This window comes from Podarcis filfolensis, assembly GCF_964270895.1.
Source record: "Podarcis filfolensis genome assembly, chromosome: 17".
Classification (NCBI taxonomy): Eukaryota; Metazoa; Chordata; class Lepidosauria; order Squamata; family Lacertidae; genus Podarcis; species Podarcis filfolensis.
The window spans coordinates 11,005,136-11,019,782 of NC_139621.1; the positions used below are offsets into that span (position 1 = coordinate 11,005,136).

The 14,647-nt window shown below is 42.4% G+C and overlaps 1 protein-coding gene across 1 annotated transcript in view; it reads left to right on the top strand.

Annotated features, from left to right (window-relative positions):
* The first annotated feature begins 1,456 nt into the window (after positions 1 to 1,456).
* The window catches only part of LOC310752467 (alpha-2-macroglobulin-like protein 1), a 91,650-nt gene continuing 78,459 nt past the window's right edge, over positions 1,457 to 14,647 (top strand). Inside the window, exons 1-2 of the mRNA XM_083592817.1 lie at positions 1,457 to 1,529; positions 5,979 to 6,135. Coding sequence (XP_083448943.1) covers positions 1,472 to 1,529; positions 5,979 to 6,135 — 215 coding nt within the window. The 5' untranslated portion in view covers positions 1,457 to 1,471. The remainder of the gene's footprint in view (positions 1,530 to 5,978; positions 6,136 to 14,647) is intronic.

The following is a 14,647-nucleotide window of genomic DNA, read 5'->3' on the forward strand; positions in this document are numbered from 1 at the left end:
TAAGATTCTATGATTTTGAGATCAGGAAGCACTGGCAGGTGGGGAGGCTGCAGCATGCTGGAGAAACGTTTAATGCAAAGAAGAAAAACCACCCACAACCCCAGTGCTGGATTTACGTATAAGCTAAACAAGCTATAGCTTAGGGTCCCACTCTCTTGGGCCCCCCCCAAAAAAAACTAAAGAAAAAAAAAACCTGGATGTACATTTCCAAAATATAAGAGAAAAAACAAATAAAATAAAACCTACATACAGCAACGGGACGCGGGTGGCGCTGTGGGTTAAACCACTGAGCCTGGACTTGCCGATCAGAATGTCAGCGGTTCGAATCCCCGCGATGGGGTGAGCTCCCGTTGCTCGGTCCCTGCTCCTGCCAACCTAGCAGTTCGAAGGCACATCAAAGTGCAAGTAGATAAATAGGTTCCGCTCCGGCGGGAAGGTAAACGGCATTTCTGTGCGCTGCACTGGTTTGCCAAAAGCGGCTTAGTCATGCTGGCCACATGACCTGGAAGCTGTACGCTGGCTCCCTCGGCCAGTAAAGCGAGATGAGCGCCACAACCCCAGAGTCGGCCACGACTGGACCTAATGGTCAGGGGTCCCTTTACCTTTTTACATACAGCAACAGTGTTTTGTGTTGTGTAGGCTCCTGTCATTAGCCCCGCCTGCTAGCCTGCTCCCTAAAATATCACTGGTTTGCTACTATTATTTCATGTTATAGGTGACGTTACAGGGAACCAGGGAGAGGGCCTTCCCCTTCCTGTGGAACACCCTGCCATCAGATGTCAAGGAGATAAAGAACTATACAACTTTTAGAAGACACCTGAAAGCAGGGAAGTTTTTAATGTTTGATGTTTTGTTATGTTCTTATATGTGCTTGGAGCCACCCAGAGTTGTTGGGGAAACCCAGCCCTATAGGCGGGGTATGACAACAACATGACAAATTCATTTCATGGAATAATAATAATAATAATAATAATAATAATAATAATAATAATACATTTATACCCCACCCATCTGGCTGGGTTTCCCCAGACACTCTGGGCGGCTCCCAACAGAATATTAAAAAAATGACAAAACATCAAGCATTAAAAACTTCCCTAAACAGGGCTGCCTTCAGATGTCTTCTAAAAGTCAGATAGTTGTTTATTTCCTTGACATCTGGTGGTAGGGCGTTCCACAGGGTGCGTGCCACTACTGAGAAGGCCCTCTGCCTGGTTCCCTGTAACCTCACTTCTCCCAGTGAGGGAACCACCAGAAGGCCCTCGGAGCTGGACCTCAGTGTCCGGGCTGAACAATTGGGGTAGAGATGCTCCTTCAGTGCATTGCTAAAAGTGGAAGCATTTAAGTGGAAAAAATACACTGATGGATTTCCCCCCTTCCCCATCTCACATTGCTGTCTAGAACACTTGGAAGTCCCAGGTATCTGTGGTGGAGGGAGTCATGACAGTGGCATGGATACTTCTCACCTGGTCTGATGGACAGCCTTCAAAATAGCTTTATTCATCATTTCTGCAGCTTATGGGAGGAGCCAAGTAAGTTCCTTCACCTGCATTTTTAATGCACCAGATCAAAATAAAAAAGGTGTTGTTTTTCTTAACCCCCCCCCTTAATTTTTAAATTTTAAGGAAACCGGGTAATCCTTTCCCTGGACGAATACAACTACCAGGCCAAACCAGTCCTGTCGGTTCTCCCATTGCTCTCCCCTGCAGCAGCTTTCCTGGAAAAGGAATTTTTATGCATATGAACAGTTGCTTCCCATTTGTCCTTGGGGCTGTCAGGTCACTGAGAGGACAAGCTTCCCCTGCCATTAAAGCCTCAGACTCCTGATTATCTGAACATCACAGAACCATTAAGGCTTTTGTTGGCATTGGAGATGCAGGGTCAAAATCTAGCCTGGGGCACAAGACTTTGGCTGGGCAAGTGTGAAAAGAGAGTGAAAGGGGAAAGTACAGGTTGGCAGAGCAGCTAATGGGCAAAGGATGGATGCTCTTCCCTGCCCCCTTCCTGCCCTGTGCTTCAGTGCAGAGAGACTTTATGGCATGAAAAGATATACAGGTGAAACTCGAAAAATTAGAGTATCGTGGAAAAGTTCATTTATTTCAGTAATTCAACTTAAAAGGTGAAACTAATATATGAGATAGACTCATGACATCCAAAGCGAGATATGTCAAGCCTTTATTTGTTATAATTGTGATGATTATGGCGTACAGCTGATGAAAACCCCTAATTAACAATCTCAGAAAATTAGAATATTGTGAAAAGGTGCAGTAGCTATTCAATCCATATCACCTGCAGTGGGTTCCTGAGCCTTTAAATGGTCTCTCAGTCTAGTTCAGTAGGAAGCAAAATCATGGGGAAGGCTTCTGACCTGACAGTTGTGCAGAAAGCCATCATTGAGACCCTCCATGAGGAGGGAAAGCCTCAAAAGGTAATTGCAGAAGACGTTTGATGTTCCCAAAGTGATGTATCGAAGCACATTAATGGAAAGTTATGTGGAAGGGGAAAGTGTGGAAGAAAAAGGTGCACAAGCAGCAGGGATGACCACAGCCTGGAGAAGTTTGTCAGGAAAAGACCATTCAAACGGGTTGGGGACTTTCACAAGGAGTGGATTGAGGCTGGAGTTAGTGCATCAAGAGCCACCACACACAGACGGATCCTGGAGATGGGTTTCAAATGTCGTATTCCTCTTGTCAAGCCGCTCCTGAACAAGAAACAACGTCAGAAGCATTTTACCTGGGCTAAAGAAAAAAAGAACTGGTCTGTTGCTCAGTGGTCCCAAGTCCTCTTTTTTGATGAGAGCAACTTTTGGAAACCAAGGACCGAGAGTCTGGAGGAAGAATGGGGAGGCACACAATGCCAGATGCTTGAAGTCCAGTGTGAAGTTTCCACAGTCTGTGTTGATTTGGGGAGCCATGTCATCAGCTGGTGTTGGTCCACTGTGCTTCATTAAGTCCAGGGTCAACACAGCCGTCTACCAGGAGATTTTGGAGCACTTCATGCTTCCTTCCGCAGACGAGCTTTATGGGGATGCTGACTTCATTTTCCAGCAGGACTTGGCACCTGCCCACACTGACAAAAGTACCAAAACCTGGTTCAATGCCCATGGGATTACTGTGCTTGATTGACCAGCAAACTTGCCTGACCTGAACCCCTAAAGAATCTATGGGGCATTGCCAAGAGAAAGATGAGAGACATGAAACCAAGCAATGCAGAAGAGCTGAAGGCTGCTATTGAAGCATCCTGGTCTTCCATAACACCTCAGCAGTGCCACAGGCTGATAGCATCCATGCCACGCCGCATTGAGGCAGTAATTGATGCAAAAGGGGCCCAAACCAAGCACTGATTACATATGCATGCTTCTACTTCTCAGAGGTCCAGTATTGCTCTATTTGCAATCCTTGTTTTGCTGATTTCATTTAATATTCTAATTTTCTGAGATTGTTAATTTAGGGTTTTCATCAGCTGTATGCCATGATCATCACAATTATAACAAATAAAGGCTTGACATATCTCACTTTGCATGTTATGAGTCATATATTGGTTTCACCTTTTAAGCTGCATTACTGAAATAAATGAACTTTTCCACGATATTCTAATTTTTCGAGTTTCATCTGTACAGATGTTGTAAAAGCACAGGGGAGGGAACATGTCCTGCAGAACATGTCCCCAATCCACAGGTTGCACAGCTCTCGGTGCATGTGTTGTTATGGGAGTCATCTGGTATGCAGGCTGAGACCCTACCTGCCCATGGACTGTCTCACCAGAGTGGTGCATGCTCTAGTTATCTCCCACTTGGACTACTGCCATGCAGTCTACGTGGGGGTACCTTTGAAGGTGACCCAGAAACTGCAGCTAATCCAGAATGCGGCAGCTAGACTGGTGACTGGGAGTGGCCGCCGAGACCATATAACATCGGTCCTGAAAGACCTACATTGACTCCCAGTACGTTTCTGAGCATAATTCAAAGTGTTGGTGCTAACCTTTGAAGCCCTAAATGGCCTTGGCCCAGTATACCTGACGACACTGCCCAGACACTGAGGTCCAGCTCCGAGGGCCTTCTGGTGGTTCCCTCCCTGCGAGAAGTGAGGTTACAGGGAACCAGGCAGAGGGCATTCTCGGTAGTGGCCCCTCCCTTTGGAACGCCCTCCCATCAGATGTCAAGGAAATAAACAACTATCTGACTTTTAGAAGACATCTGGAGGCAGTCCTGTTTAGGGAAGTTTTTAATATTTGATGTTTCATTGTGTTTTTAATATTCTGTTGGGAGCCACCCAGAGTGTCTGGGGAAACCCAACCCAACCAGATGGGTGGGGTATTATTATTATTATTTCACTTTTAGCTTACCTTTGTAGTGAAAGGTTACATCATACTTTTTGCCAATTTCTGCACTTGTTTGTGGACCTTATCGTCTCTTATATATGTCCTTCCTGATACAGTTGATGATGAAGGAACTGGAACTTCTCTGATTACATTTTCATAGGGCACCCAGCAGTAGTCATTGTTAGTTGGCCAAAAATATGTTGGTGAACGACTTGGTGGATGCATGAACTGAACTTTAGCATCCGTTTCCTCTACACAGGTGTTTAGCAGAAGTGTTTTACACAATAAAATGAACAAGGGTTCTGATACGTATTTTGTTTTTATTAATTAATAAAACTTACTTTTAAAAATATTTTATAACCACAAAGAACCCCTTCTTATTTTTAAAACATAACAAGTATATGGTTAGCCCATTCTACAAAAAAAGTATGATACATGTCCTAGTTTAGGTTTGCGTGCTATGGCTTATCAAACCAACCACGGTAGAAAATGACTAAAATTCACTTTGAATAGTTGGTGACCCTTTTCTGTGGCACTTAATACCATTTTTATACCTTATTTTGAAAGAGACAAAAAATAGTTTTATTTTGATACCAAAATAAGTGAAACAGGAGTGTTTTTTTTCTAAACTGACACAGAAATGGCATTTGCCTAAATTGTGCAAAAATCATTTTTTTAAAAAAATTCTCCTGCGCCCAATTTTGGACCAAAAAATATTAAAAAAATAATTTGAGGTTATCTCATCGGTATGTACACACACAAAAATTTTGAACAAAATCTGAGATGTGAGAGCACGGTTGAGTATTAAAATCAGGTGATTTGGCATGGAATGACCCCTGTGAAAGAAAGTGTTCTGTGTCTTGCCAGGGAGGTTGAAAATTGTAAGTTCCTTTTATGCTTTTATCCATTTTTTGGTTTTAGATCACTTTTTCCAGATTAATTTCTTTTTTAATGTTTCAGTTTAATATTTGGTAAACGAGGGGCTATATTTCCTTTTCAAGGGGGATTCAGCATTGTAAGTCTGTTTGTGTTGCTGTTGATCTGGGTCTGAGGTAACTTCTGTTTCTGCTTGTCTTACTTTTGTATTGTTAAACTTTGGCCGTATCCATGCTACACATTTAAAGTTCTGTGATACCATTTTGAATAGTGGGGTTGGGGCTCCCTCAGGGTGAAATCCCCAGCTCTCATTCCCCACCCCAGGGTGTGGGGGCATCATTCAAAGCCACCATAGCCTCATACTCCTTCCAGTATTGGAGGCAGCCTAGCTTACCTCAGAGGGTTATTGCGAGGATAATTTGGACAGGGAAAGCACACCATGTATATCACCTTGAGTTCCTTGGAGGAAATGTGGAGTTTTCAAGTGAAAATAAAGCACCAAGGAAGACCCCCTGAGAGTACAAATGTGTTTTTGGAAGCTGCCTAGAGGTGCTGAGTAGCCAGGTGGAGAGAGAAGGTGTAGAAGTTGGAAGTTGCATGAGGATACCAAGTGTTGACATGGGCCTGAGATGGAGAGAGAGGGAGCCCCCAGTCCATTGGGTGAGGTCTTGGCCAAGATCTGACTTCACAATGGGCTGCAGAATGTTTTGTTTCCCAGGAAACCCGGTGAGTTGTTTGAAAGGATCCTGAGATCAGTTAAAAGCTCATTCAACTGTCTCCTTCAGATCAGTTGACACTGCAGATGTCTGTCTGCTTCAGAGAACTGTCTTTTTTTGGATCAGTTGGCATCGGAAACATCTGTCTCCTTTGGACATCTATCTTTGGCTCAGTTGAAAGCCCAGAGAATGGTCTCCTGCCTCCCCTCCTGCCACAGAAGGTAAGGTAAGCGGAGAAGAGGGGAGACATTCTGAAGCCTTGTTCTTCCCTCCACCCCACGGGCAGTTTTTAAAGATGCTTCTTGGTTTTTTGACCTTCATAAATCCCATGCTCCCAGGGAGTGTTCTGGTTAATTTTCTGATTTTTTCCATTTGTCTCCATCCAAATGGCAGGAGAATTACCACCTCCCCACCCCCCCAAAATCAGTAAAATCCTCCCCCTGCCCCCAATTTCACCACCCACAACTAGGAATTTCTAGGAGCTCACTCAGCCCTAAAATACACACCCCACCTCTGCAGGGCCCACACCCGCACCCTTAAGTATTCCCTCCTTCGGGTGCATTTCCAGCATCTTGAATTGGTTTCTCAACCCCCAACTCCTATCTGGGGGATGTAAAGGTGCAGTCAAGTGCAACATTCTGATAGAGGACTAACGGCCTCCATGTTCTAACCGGTTGCTGCGACAACCAGTTTGTCCGTTGCTGGTAGTTTTGAAAAATAACTGCTCAGTTGCAGTCACCTCAGGACCAACTTCCCTCTGGTATAGTTTATTTGCTTGTTATGTAACCTAAGCCTGCCTTCAGGTACAGTTCTGTAAACCTGAATGAATCTGAGAGTAAAATAGTTTTATATTAACATGAATCAGATTCGTGTGTATATTCTTTAAAAGGGATTCAAAGAGATTTTTAACCAGGAAGGAATTTTTAGTAGTAGAACTCAGATGAGTCAGCAACAAGCTGATCGCTGCATAAACTTATAAAGGGGATTTTTTAACTCTGCTAAAGTAAACCATCCCACACCTAGACAGCAGATCCAGGATGTCAGATGTCATGGAGCAGGGGAGGAGGGCAGTTGGAATCTAGCAGCAACATCTGGAGCGTTAGACACATAAAACAAGGTGATTTAGCATCATAACACTGGGTAACTAGTCAGGAGTTTGTCCTGACCCTGATTATGAATGGCCAGAACTAGCCACTCACAGTCTAGTGTGGAAAGTGGAGCAAAGGACGTTTTAGGAGAGGAGACCCTGGGATCAGTTCTGCACACAAAATGAAAAATTGTGTCACTGTGTGCAAAGAGAAGTACAGTGGTACCTCGGGATACAGACGCTTCAGGTTACAGACTCCGCTAACCCAGAAATAGTACCTCAGGTTAAGAACTTTGCTTCAGGATGAGAAAAGAAATCGCGTGGTGGCGGCGGGAGGCCCCATTAGCTAAAGTGGTACCTCAGGTTAAGAACAGTTTCGGGTTAAGAACGGACCTCTGGAACAAATTACCGTATTTTTTGCACCATAACACTCACTTTTTTCCTCCTAGAAAGTAAGGGGAAATGTCTGTGCGTGTTATGGAGCGAATGCGTACAGATGGCGGGGGGATCTGCTGCAGTCGTGAGCAGAGGATCCATGGTCCCCCTTCCTTCCCTCCTCCGTGGCTTGCTTTGAAACAGCAAAGCGGGAGAAGAACCGCTGAGTGGGGAGGAGAGAGGGACAGAGAGCCCGCTTGCTTTAAAGGAGCAAAGCAGGAGAGGAGAGGAGCCTTCTCCTCTTATACCCCTCTTCTGCATTATTAACAGCATCCTTCTCCACCCACCCCACGCGTGTTCCTTGTCCCTTGAGTGCTTTTCCTTCCCTCCCCACTTAAAACGTGGTTACAAAGCAGGATCCTCAGGATTTTTGCATTGGGCTACCCCAAACTCACCGTCAGATCACATGTCTGTGGCCACAGCATGAACCACAAAAATCATACATCCGCTGTTCCGTCTAGAATATTTTTTTTCTTGTTTTCCTCCTCTAAAATCTATGTGCGTGTTACGGTTGGGTGCGTGTTATAGAGCGAAAAATACGGTAAGTTCTTAACCCAAGGTACCACTGTAACCGGCTGTGACCTTTGTCTGTTTAAGTGGTGACTTGACACATAGGTAAGAGAGGCTTTCTGACTGAGAATTGCCAAAATCACCTCAAAATGTGTGGCTGATGGACACAATCTGCAAGGAGAAGGAGGAGGCCCTCACCTGCATCTGGAGAGCTTACTCTCATTTGCTTGGTAACTATAGATAGGCATCAATCTTAGTTTTCTTTGGCCTTCCTTCCTTTGTCTTGCCTCTTTCCTTTTTTTCTAACTTGATGCCCAAATATTGAGCCTGAAATAACTCACACATTCATGAGAATAGTTAAAATTGTTCCCTCTTATGTTACAATGTCATCTGATGTTATTGTTACGTTATTTGGACTACTGCAATGCTCTCTGCGTGGAGCTACCTTTGAAGGTGACCCGGAAACTACAACTAATCCAGAATGCAGCAGCTAGACTGGTGACTGGGAGTGGCCACCAAGACCACATAGCACCAGTCCTGAAGACCTACATTGGCTTCCAGTACGTTTCTGAGCACAATTAAAAGTGTTGGTGCTGACTTTTAAAGCCCTCAGCACAGTATATCTGAAGGAGCATCTCCACCCCCATCATTCATCCCAGACACTGAGGTCCAGCTCCAAGGGCCTTCTGGAATTCCTTCACTGCGAGAAGTGAGGTTACAGGGAACCAGGCAGAGGGCCTTCTTGGTATAAATAATAAATTTATTATTATTATTATTATTAGGCAAGTTTAACACCAATTTTTAAAAAGGGATCCAGAGGGCAGCCTGGAAACCAAAAGCCCATTAGTTTAAGGGTTTTTTTCTAGGAAAACTCATGAAAATACTTAAAAATATATATAAGTATATAGAAGAACAAGTCTTGCCCAAGGAGAACAAGCATGGCTTCTACAGGTTGGCGGGGAAGGACCCAGGTGAGGAGTCTTAGGTGGGGATCTTCAATCCTCGCAACTGCCCCATTGGGGCAAGATCTACTGGGAAGAGCTGCTGTGACCACGAGGCCTGAGCTGTTTTGGTTCCTTTGAATAAAGAATTAACTTGGCTGACACGGTGTTTTATTGCTGATCTGCTCCTGACTCCCAGCTCCTGAAAGCAGTTCACAAGAGCCTAGTGCTTTGCAGCAATAACAGGCTCCATGATCTTTTTGCCAACCTCAAACCTGGCAGGGGCCTGCCGCTCTGTTTTGCCAAAGGAGGACAGTTCAGTACAGTTTCTTCAATGGAATCGGAGAACATTTCACAAAGTTCAGATATGGCTTCTACAAGGCTAAATTCTGTCTCACTAATCTTTACTTGTGATTGTCAATAAGTAAATAATAATAATAATAATAATAATAATAATAATAATAATAATAATTTTATTTATACCCCGCCCTCCTCCGGGCTCAGGGCAGCTAACAACCAATAATAAAAACAAGTTGAATGAATACAACTTAAAAACAAGATTAAAATGCAACATTAAAACATTAAAATGGGATCATATGAATATTATATACTTTCAAAAAGCTTTTGACAAAGTACCTACCCCCTTGAAGGATTTGTTATCAAGCATTGCTACCTCCTTGCTCACTCCTGTTTCGAGAACATTTCCTCAAAGATAAGTCCTGCTGATTTCAAAGGGACTTATCAAAGTAAGTGTGTGGAGGATTATAGACAGATCTCTTTCAAATTCACTGTAGCATATGAAATTAAATCGAAATTAAAGGCAAAATTAAAGTAACCAAGTACAATATTATAGCTTAAATTGAAAAAGTTAAGAAATCATAATGAAGAAGAAATAGGAATCTGTTATACATTTTTACCATGTTTCCAAGCATCTGAAATGGGCAAAGTGGTTGAATTGTATGATGTGACTGTAGGGTTAATTTAGCTTCTAACAAAGTAGTTTCTACATCCCAGAATGGTTATTGTATTTGTATTTGTTTAAAAACCAATAAAACTTTGTTTTTGTTTTTTAAAAAACAGTGTAACTCTGTGGTATGTTTATATCTCACAATGTTCAATGCAACGTACCCATTGGTAAGTATATATAGGGGGCTGCACTGCAAATTGCTTTTATAAATTAGCACCTAACTTCCCAATGGTGTACAGCAGTAGATTGTATAATACAAACCCTACTGAGATGATTTTTAAAGAAATTATGAACTATTATGTCACATGATTAATTTTAAGCAAGAGCACTGCTTGGCAGTGAATTTGGTCTTTTGCTTTGCATCCCTCAGATGTGCTTTATTTTGACAATAGTTACTATAAAGCTTAGTATTTATCTTATAAAGTATAGTATTTATATAGCACTTTCCCTACGTTTAAGTTAAAATATGATTACTTGCTTTATTTTGCCTCTAATTTTGATTTAGATTTAGAAGACATCTGAAGGCAGCCCTGTTTAGGGAAGTTTTTAATGTGTGACATTTTAATGTGTTTTTAATCTTTGTTGAAAGCCACCCAGAGTGTCTGGGGAAACCCAGTCAGATGGGCGGGGTACAAATAATAAATTATTATTATCTTATTTTATTTTATTCAATACATTGCAACGTGTTTGAAAGAGATCAGGCTGCATGCCTCTGCACACTTACTTGAGAAGTCCCTTTGAAATAAAGAGGGCTTACTTTTGAGTAAATGTGCATAGGATGGTGCCTTCATACAGCATTCCTTTTCTCCACCGAATTCAGTGGCTACAAATAAACAAGGATTCAGACTTCAACCTGCTGTCCCTTTCACCAGGTGCCTTTGGGCTTCTTACTCAAGCATATAATAAAATAAAGATTCCCAATATTATGCAGCCCCCCCCCCCCGTTTGGTGGAACCCCACATCCCAGCCTGGGTTCTTCTGACCCAAGCTTCATTCATAGCCGATTAGCAAGTACTTGAGCCTCAGGCTCCTTGGCCAAATAGCTCCTCTCCATCTGAATGGAGGTTTGGAAAAGTTCTCCCCTGTGGAATGGAAGTGGTGGGGGAATGTCTGGGACTGAAGGAAGAAGGCAGTTTACCTGCTTTTGTTGGAGGAGATAAAAAGATAAAGGGAGGGGAAGCCATGGAGAGAAGGCTGCTCCTTGGCTTTCTGTTGTGTGTTTTGTTTTTGTATTGACCTTGCTTACTGTATGTTTCTTTAACAGCTGCAAGGCAGGTAGAAGTTCATCTGGAGAGCAGTTTTCCTCATGCTTATTTTCTGCATGTTTATGGGATGCTGCTGCTGCTATTGTTCCCTTGTGTTCATAGTGTAGACATTTTTTTTTTATTGTAACTTGTATATTTTGTTACACTGTTCCTTAAGGTGTCATCTGTTTTCCTGGCGTTATGTTTTGATTGTAGTAGAAATAATAACAATAGTAATAACACTTTTTAAAAATGAATACATTTTATTAAGTTGCACCATTTTTGACATATACAATCCAACGCACAATTACGTTTTTTCCTCTTATTTTTGTGGACTCCCCACCCTGTTTTCCATGGAGTTGTAGTTTCTCCTCTTCTGCTGCACCTTATCTCCTGTCTGTTAAATCATAACCACAATACAATAATCTCATTACTTCTGTTGCTCATAGCTCAAATCCTGCTCGTGAGTTCATCGTACTATAATATTTCTTTAAGTAGTCTGACAGCCATTCTTCCCTAAAGCAATAACACTTGTATAGCACTTGCAAGTGTCCAAAGTTAAACTAGTTGAAGGAAGGTAGAAAATTTGAAAATAATCCTCCCATCAGATGTCAAGGAAATTAAGCACAATCTGACTTTCAGAAGACACCTGAAGGCAGCCCTGTTTAGGGAAGTTTTTAATGTCTGATGTTTTATTGTATTTTTAATATTTTGTTGGAAGCCACCCAGAGTGGCTGGGGAAACCCAGCCAGATGGGCGGGGTATGAATGAATGAATGATGAATGAATGAATAAATAAATAAATCCCACCAAGCCAATGTACTGCTGCCCTCTGTGGCCAGAAATGAATGGTCAATAAATAATAATATACAAACTTTTCTGGTAGTGCAAATCATAGAACTGTAGAGTTAGAAGGGACCCTAAGTCATCTAGTCCAACCCCCTGCAATGTAGGAAACTCGGCTAAAGCAACCATGACATGGCCCTGCGAGTTGTTTGTGTCTGAAGTTACTTTGCTTAGCCAGTGCTCCAAGCAGTTTCCTTGAAGGAAATAATGGGGGGGGGGGGGACAAAACCTGTATCAAAAACCTGTATCTGCCTCTGAGGAACCCATAAGTGGGACATGGTTCCATTTCACTTTTGACAACTGCTATCTGCGGGTGGCGCTGTGGTCTAAACCACTGAGCTCCTTGGGTTTGCTGATCGGAAGGTCGGCAGTTCAAATCTCCGTGATGGAATGAGCTCCCGTTGTTCTGTCCCAGCTCCTGCCAACCTAGCAGATCGAAAGCACGTCAAAGTGCAAGTAGATAAATAGGTACCGCTCTGGCAGGAAGGTAAACGGCGTTTCCATGTGCTGCTCTGGTTCGCCAGAAGCAGCTTAGTCATGCTGGCCACATGACCCGGAAAAACTGTCTGCGGACTAATGCCAGCTCCCTTGGCCAGTAAAGTGAGATGAGCGCCGCAACCCCAGAGTCGTTCACGACTGGACTTAACTGTCAGGGGTCCTTTACCTTTACCTTTTTTTCTGCAAAAAAAGGAAAAATGTGCAATGCACCCGCATGCCAGTAAAAGGAGCACAATTCACTTCTGCGTGCAGTTGAGCCCTGGATTCATGGTTGGAAGGGCAATTTAATCAGATTGACATTTGCTGCCATTTAAGATGGCAAAAAGGCCTTGATTGGAATCGCGGAAATGCTTACTGCAGCCCAAACAGACCCAGAAGCAGACAGTGCCAGCAAAAAGGAGCCCTCGCACACATTGCTGGGCCTTCTCGTGAGGTCTATTCTCCTTCGGCCAGCTCTGACAATAGCAGAGGATCTGCCAGGTTGCAAGGGAGTGGCCACCATCTGACAGGGGTTTGGATGTGGCAGAACTGCACCCACCCCTTGCCATGGCACTTCTCTGTCCTTGGGATGCCCTTTTTTGTGGCCTTTCCCTGGCCCAATAGCTGGAGGATGTCTCAGCTGCCTGCTGGCCTGTCCATGGGCAGGAGGATGAGTTCTTGCTCTTAAGGAGCACCTGCCAGGTTCTCTCTGCCAGAGGGTTCTTTTTTAAAAAATATATATATTTATATTTTTCAGATTTATACATGTCATTAGTTTTACAGTCAATTTAACATTTCAAAGTTCAAATTTCCTTCCCCCTCCTTCTGCGGTTCCTTCAATATATTTTTAAAAAAAATATTTTCTGCATATCCAAATTCATTTAATTTGCTCATTTAATTATCTAGAAAGATATACTCTTATGAAACTGCAGGTTATGACAATTATCCTGCCAATGTTTTTATCTGTTTCCAATTTATCTGTAAATATTCAATAAACCATTTCCATTCTTTTATTACAAAAATTGATATCTTATTCTTCCGGTAAGTTTCGCCATTTCTGCACATTCCCTAAGTTCTTGTATCCATTCTTCCTTTGCTGGGACTTCTGCTCATCTCCACTTTAGGGCAAGTAGCATTCTTGCTATTTTTCAAAATTTCTGTACAAGTTAGGTAGCTTTGTCCCTATAATTCCCAAAAGAAAAGCTTCTGTATTTTGTTGCTTTTTTACAAAAGTTGTTTTGAACATCCTTTTCAATTCATTATATATCATTTCCCAGTAAGCTTTAACCTTACTACAAGACCACCACATATGATAAAAAAACCTTCTTTCTCTTCACATTTCCAACACTTGTTTGATTTAGATTTATACATTTTTGCTAGTTTACTTGGTGTTAGATACCAACGATATATCATTTTCATATAATTTTCTCTTAAACCACAACACGTTGAAAATTTTACATCCATATTCCACAGTCGTTCCCATGCTTCCATATCTATATTATTACCGATATCTCTTGCCCAGTGTATCATTGAGGATTTTACTTGCTCATCCTTTGTCTCCCTTTCCAATAATAGTTTATACATTTTAGACACTTTTACATTACATTCCAACAGGTCTCTCTCTAGTTGTGATATTTGTTCCCTAAACCCTTGTGTCCTATCTTTCTTAAATACTTAGTTCAAATCATGATATTGTATGTTGTTAATTTTCCACATAATTCCTTAAATTCTTTTAATTTATACTCTCCTCCCTCTTGTTTATTAAATTTCTATTAAGTTGTCCACTGCCAGAAGGTTCTTGCCTTATCCATACTTCCCCCAGTACAGAGCATCAGAATGGGGTTTGGATCTCACTCTTAGGACTCAATTTCAAGCACACTTAACTTTGAAATGAGCCCCATTGAATCCAGCAGGATTAACATCCAAGGAAACAGCCATAGGACTGAGTAACCCTGTTCACCATTGCTTTGTGAATTTGAGGAGGCTTCTCACATAATCGGGAACCCAGGGGAGATTTGAGTGGATAATCTTTGCTGCAGCGTGAGGGGTGTTTTGTGTGATAGTGCCCTATCCAACAATCCAACATAACCAACAATGGATGCGCTTACTTGCCAGTAAAGCACGGAACTTTTACTATAGTTGGTCTAATGGTATTAAGCGATGTTACGCTATCACGGGAGGATCTAGTTTTGAGGATACGCAGCTCCAAAACAGATCAGTACGGGAGGGGGG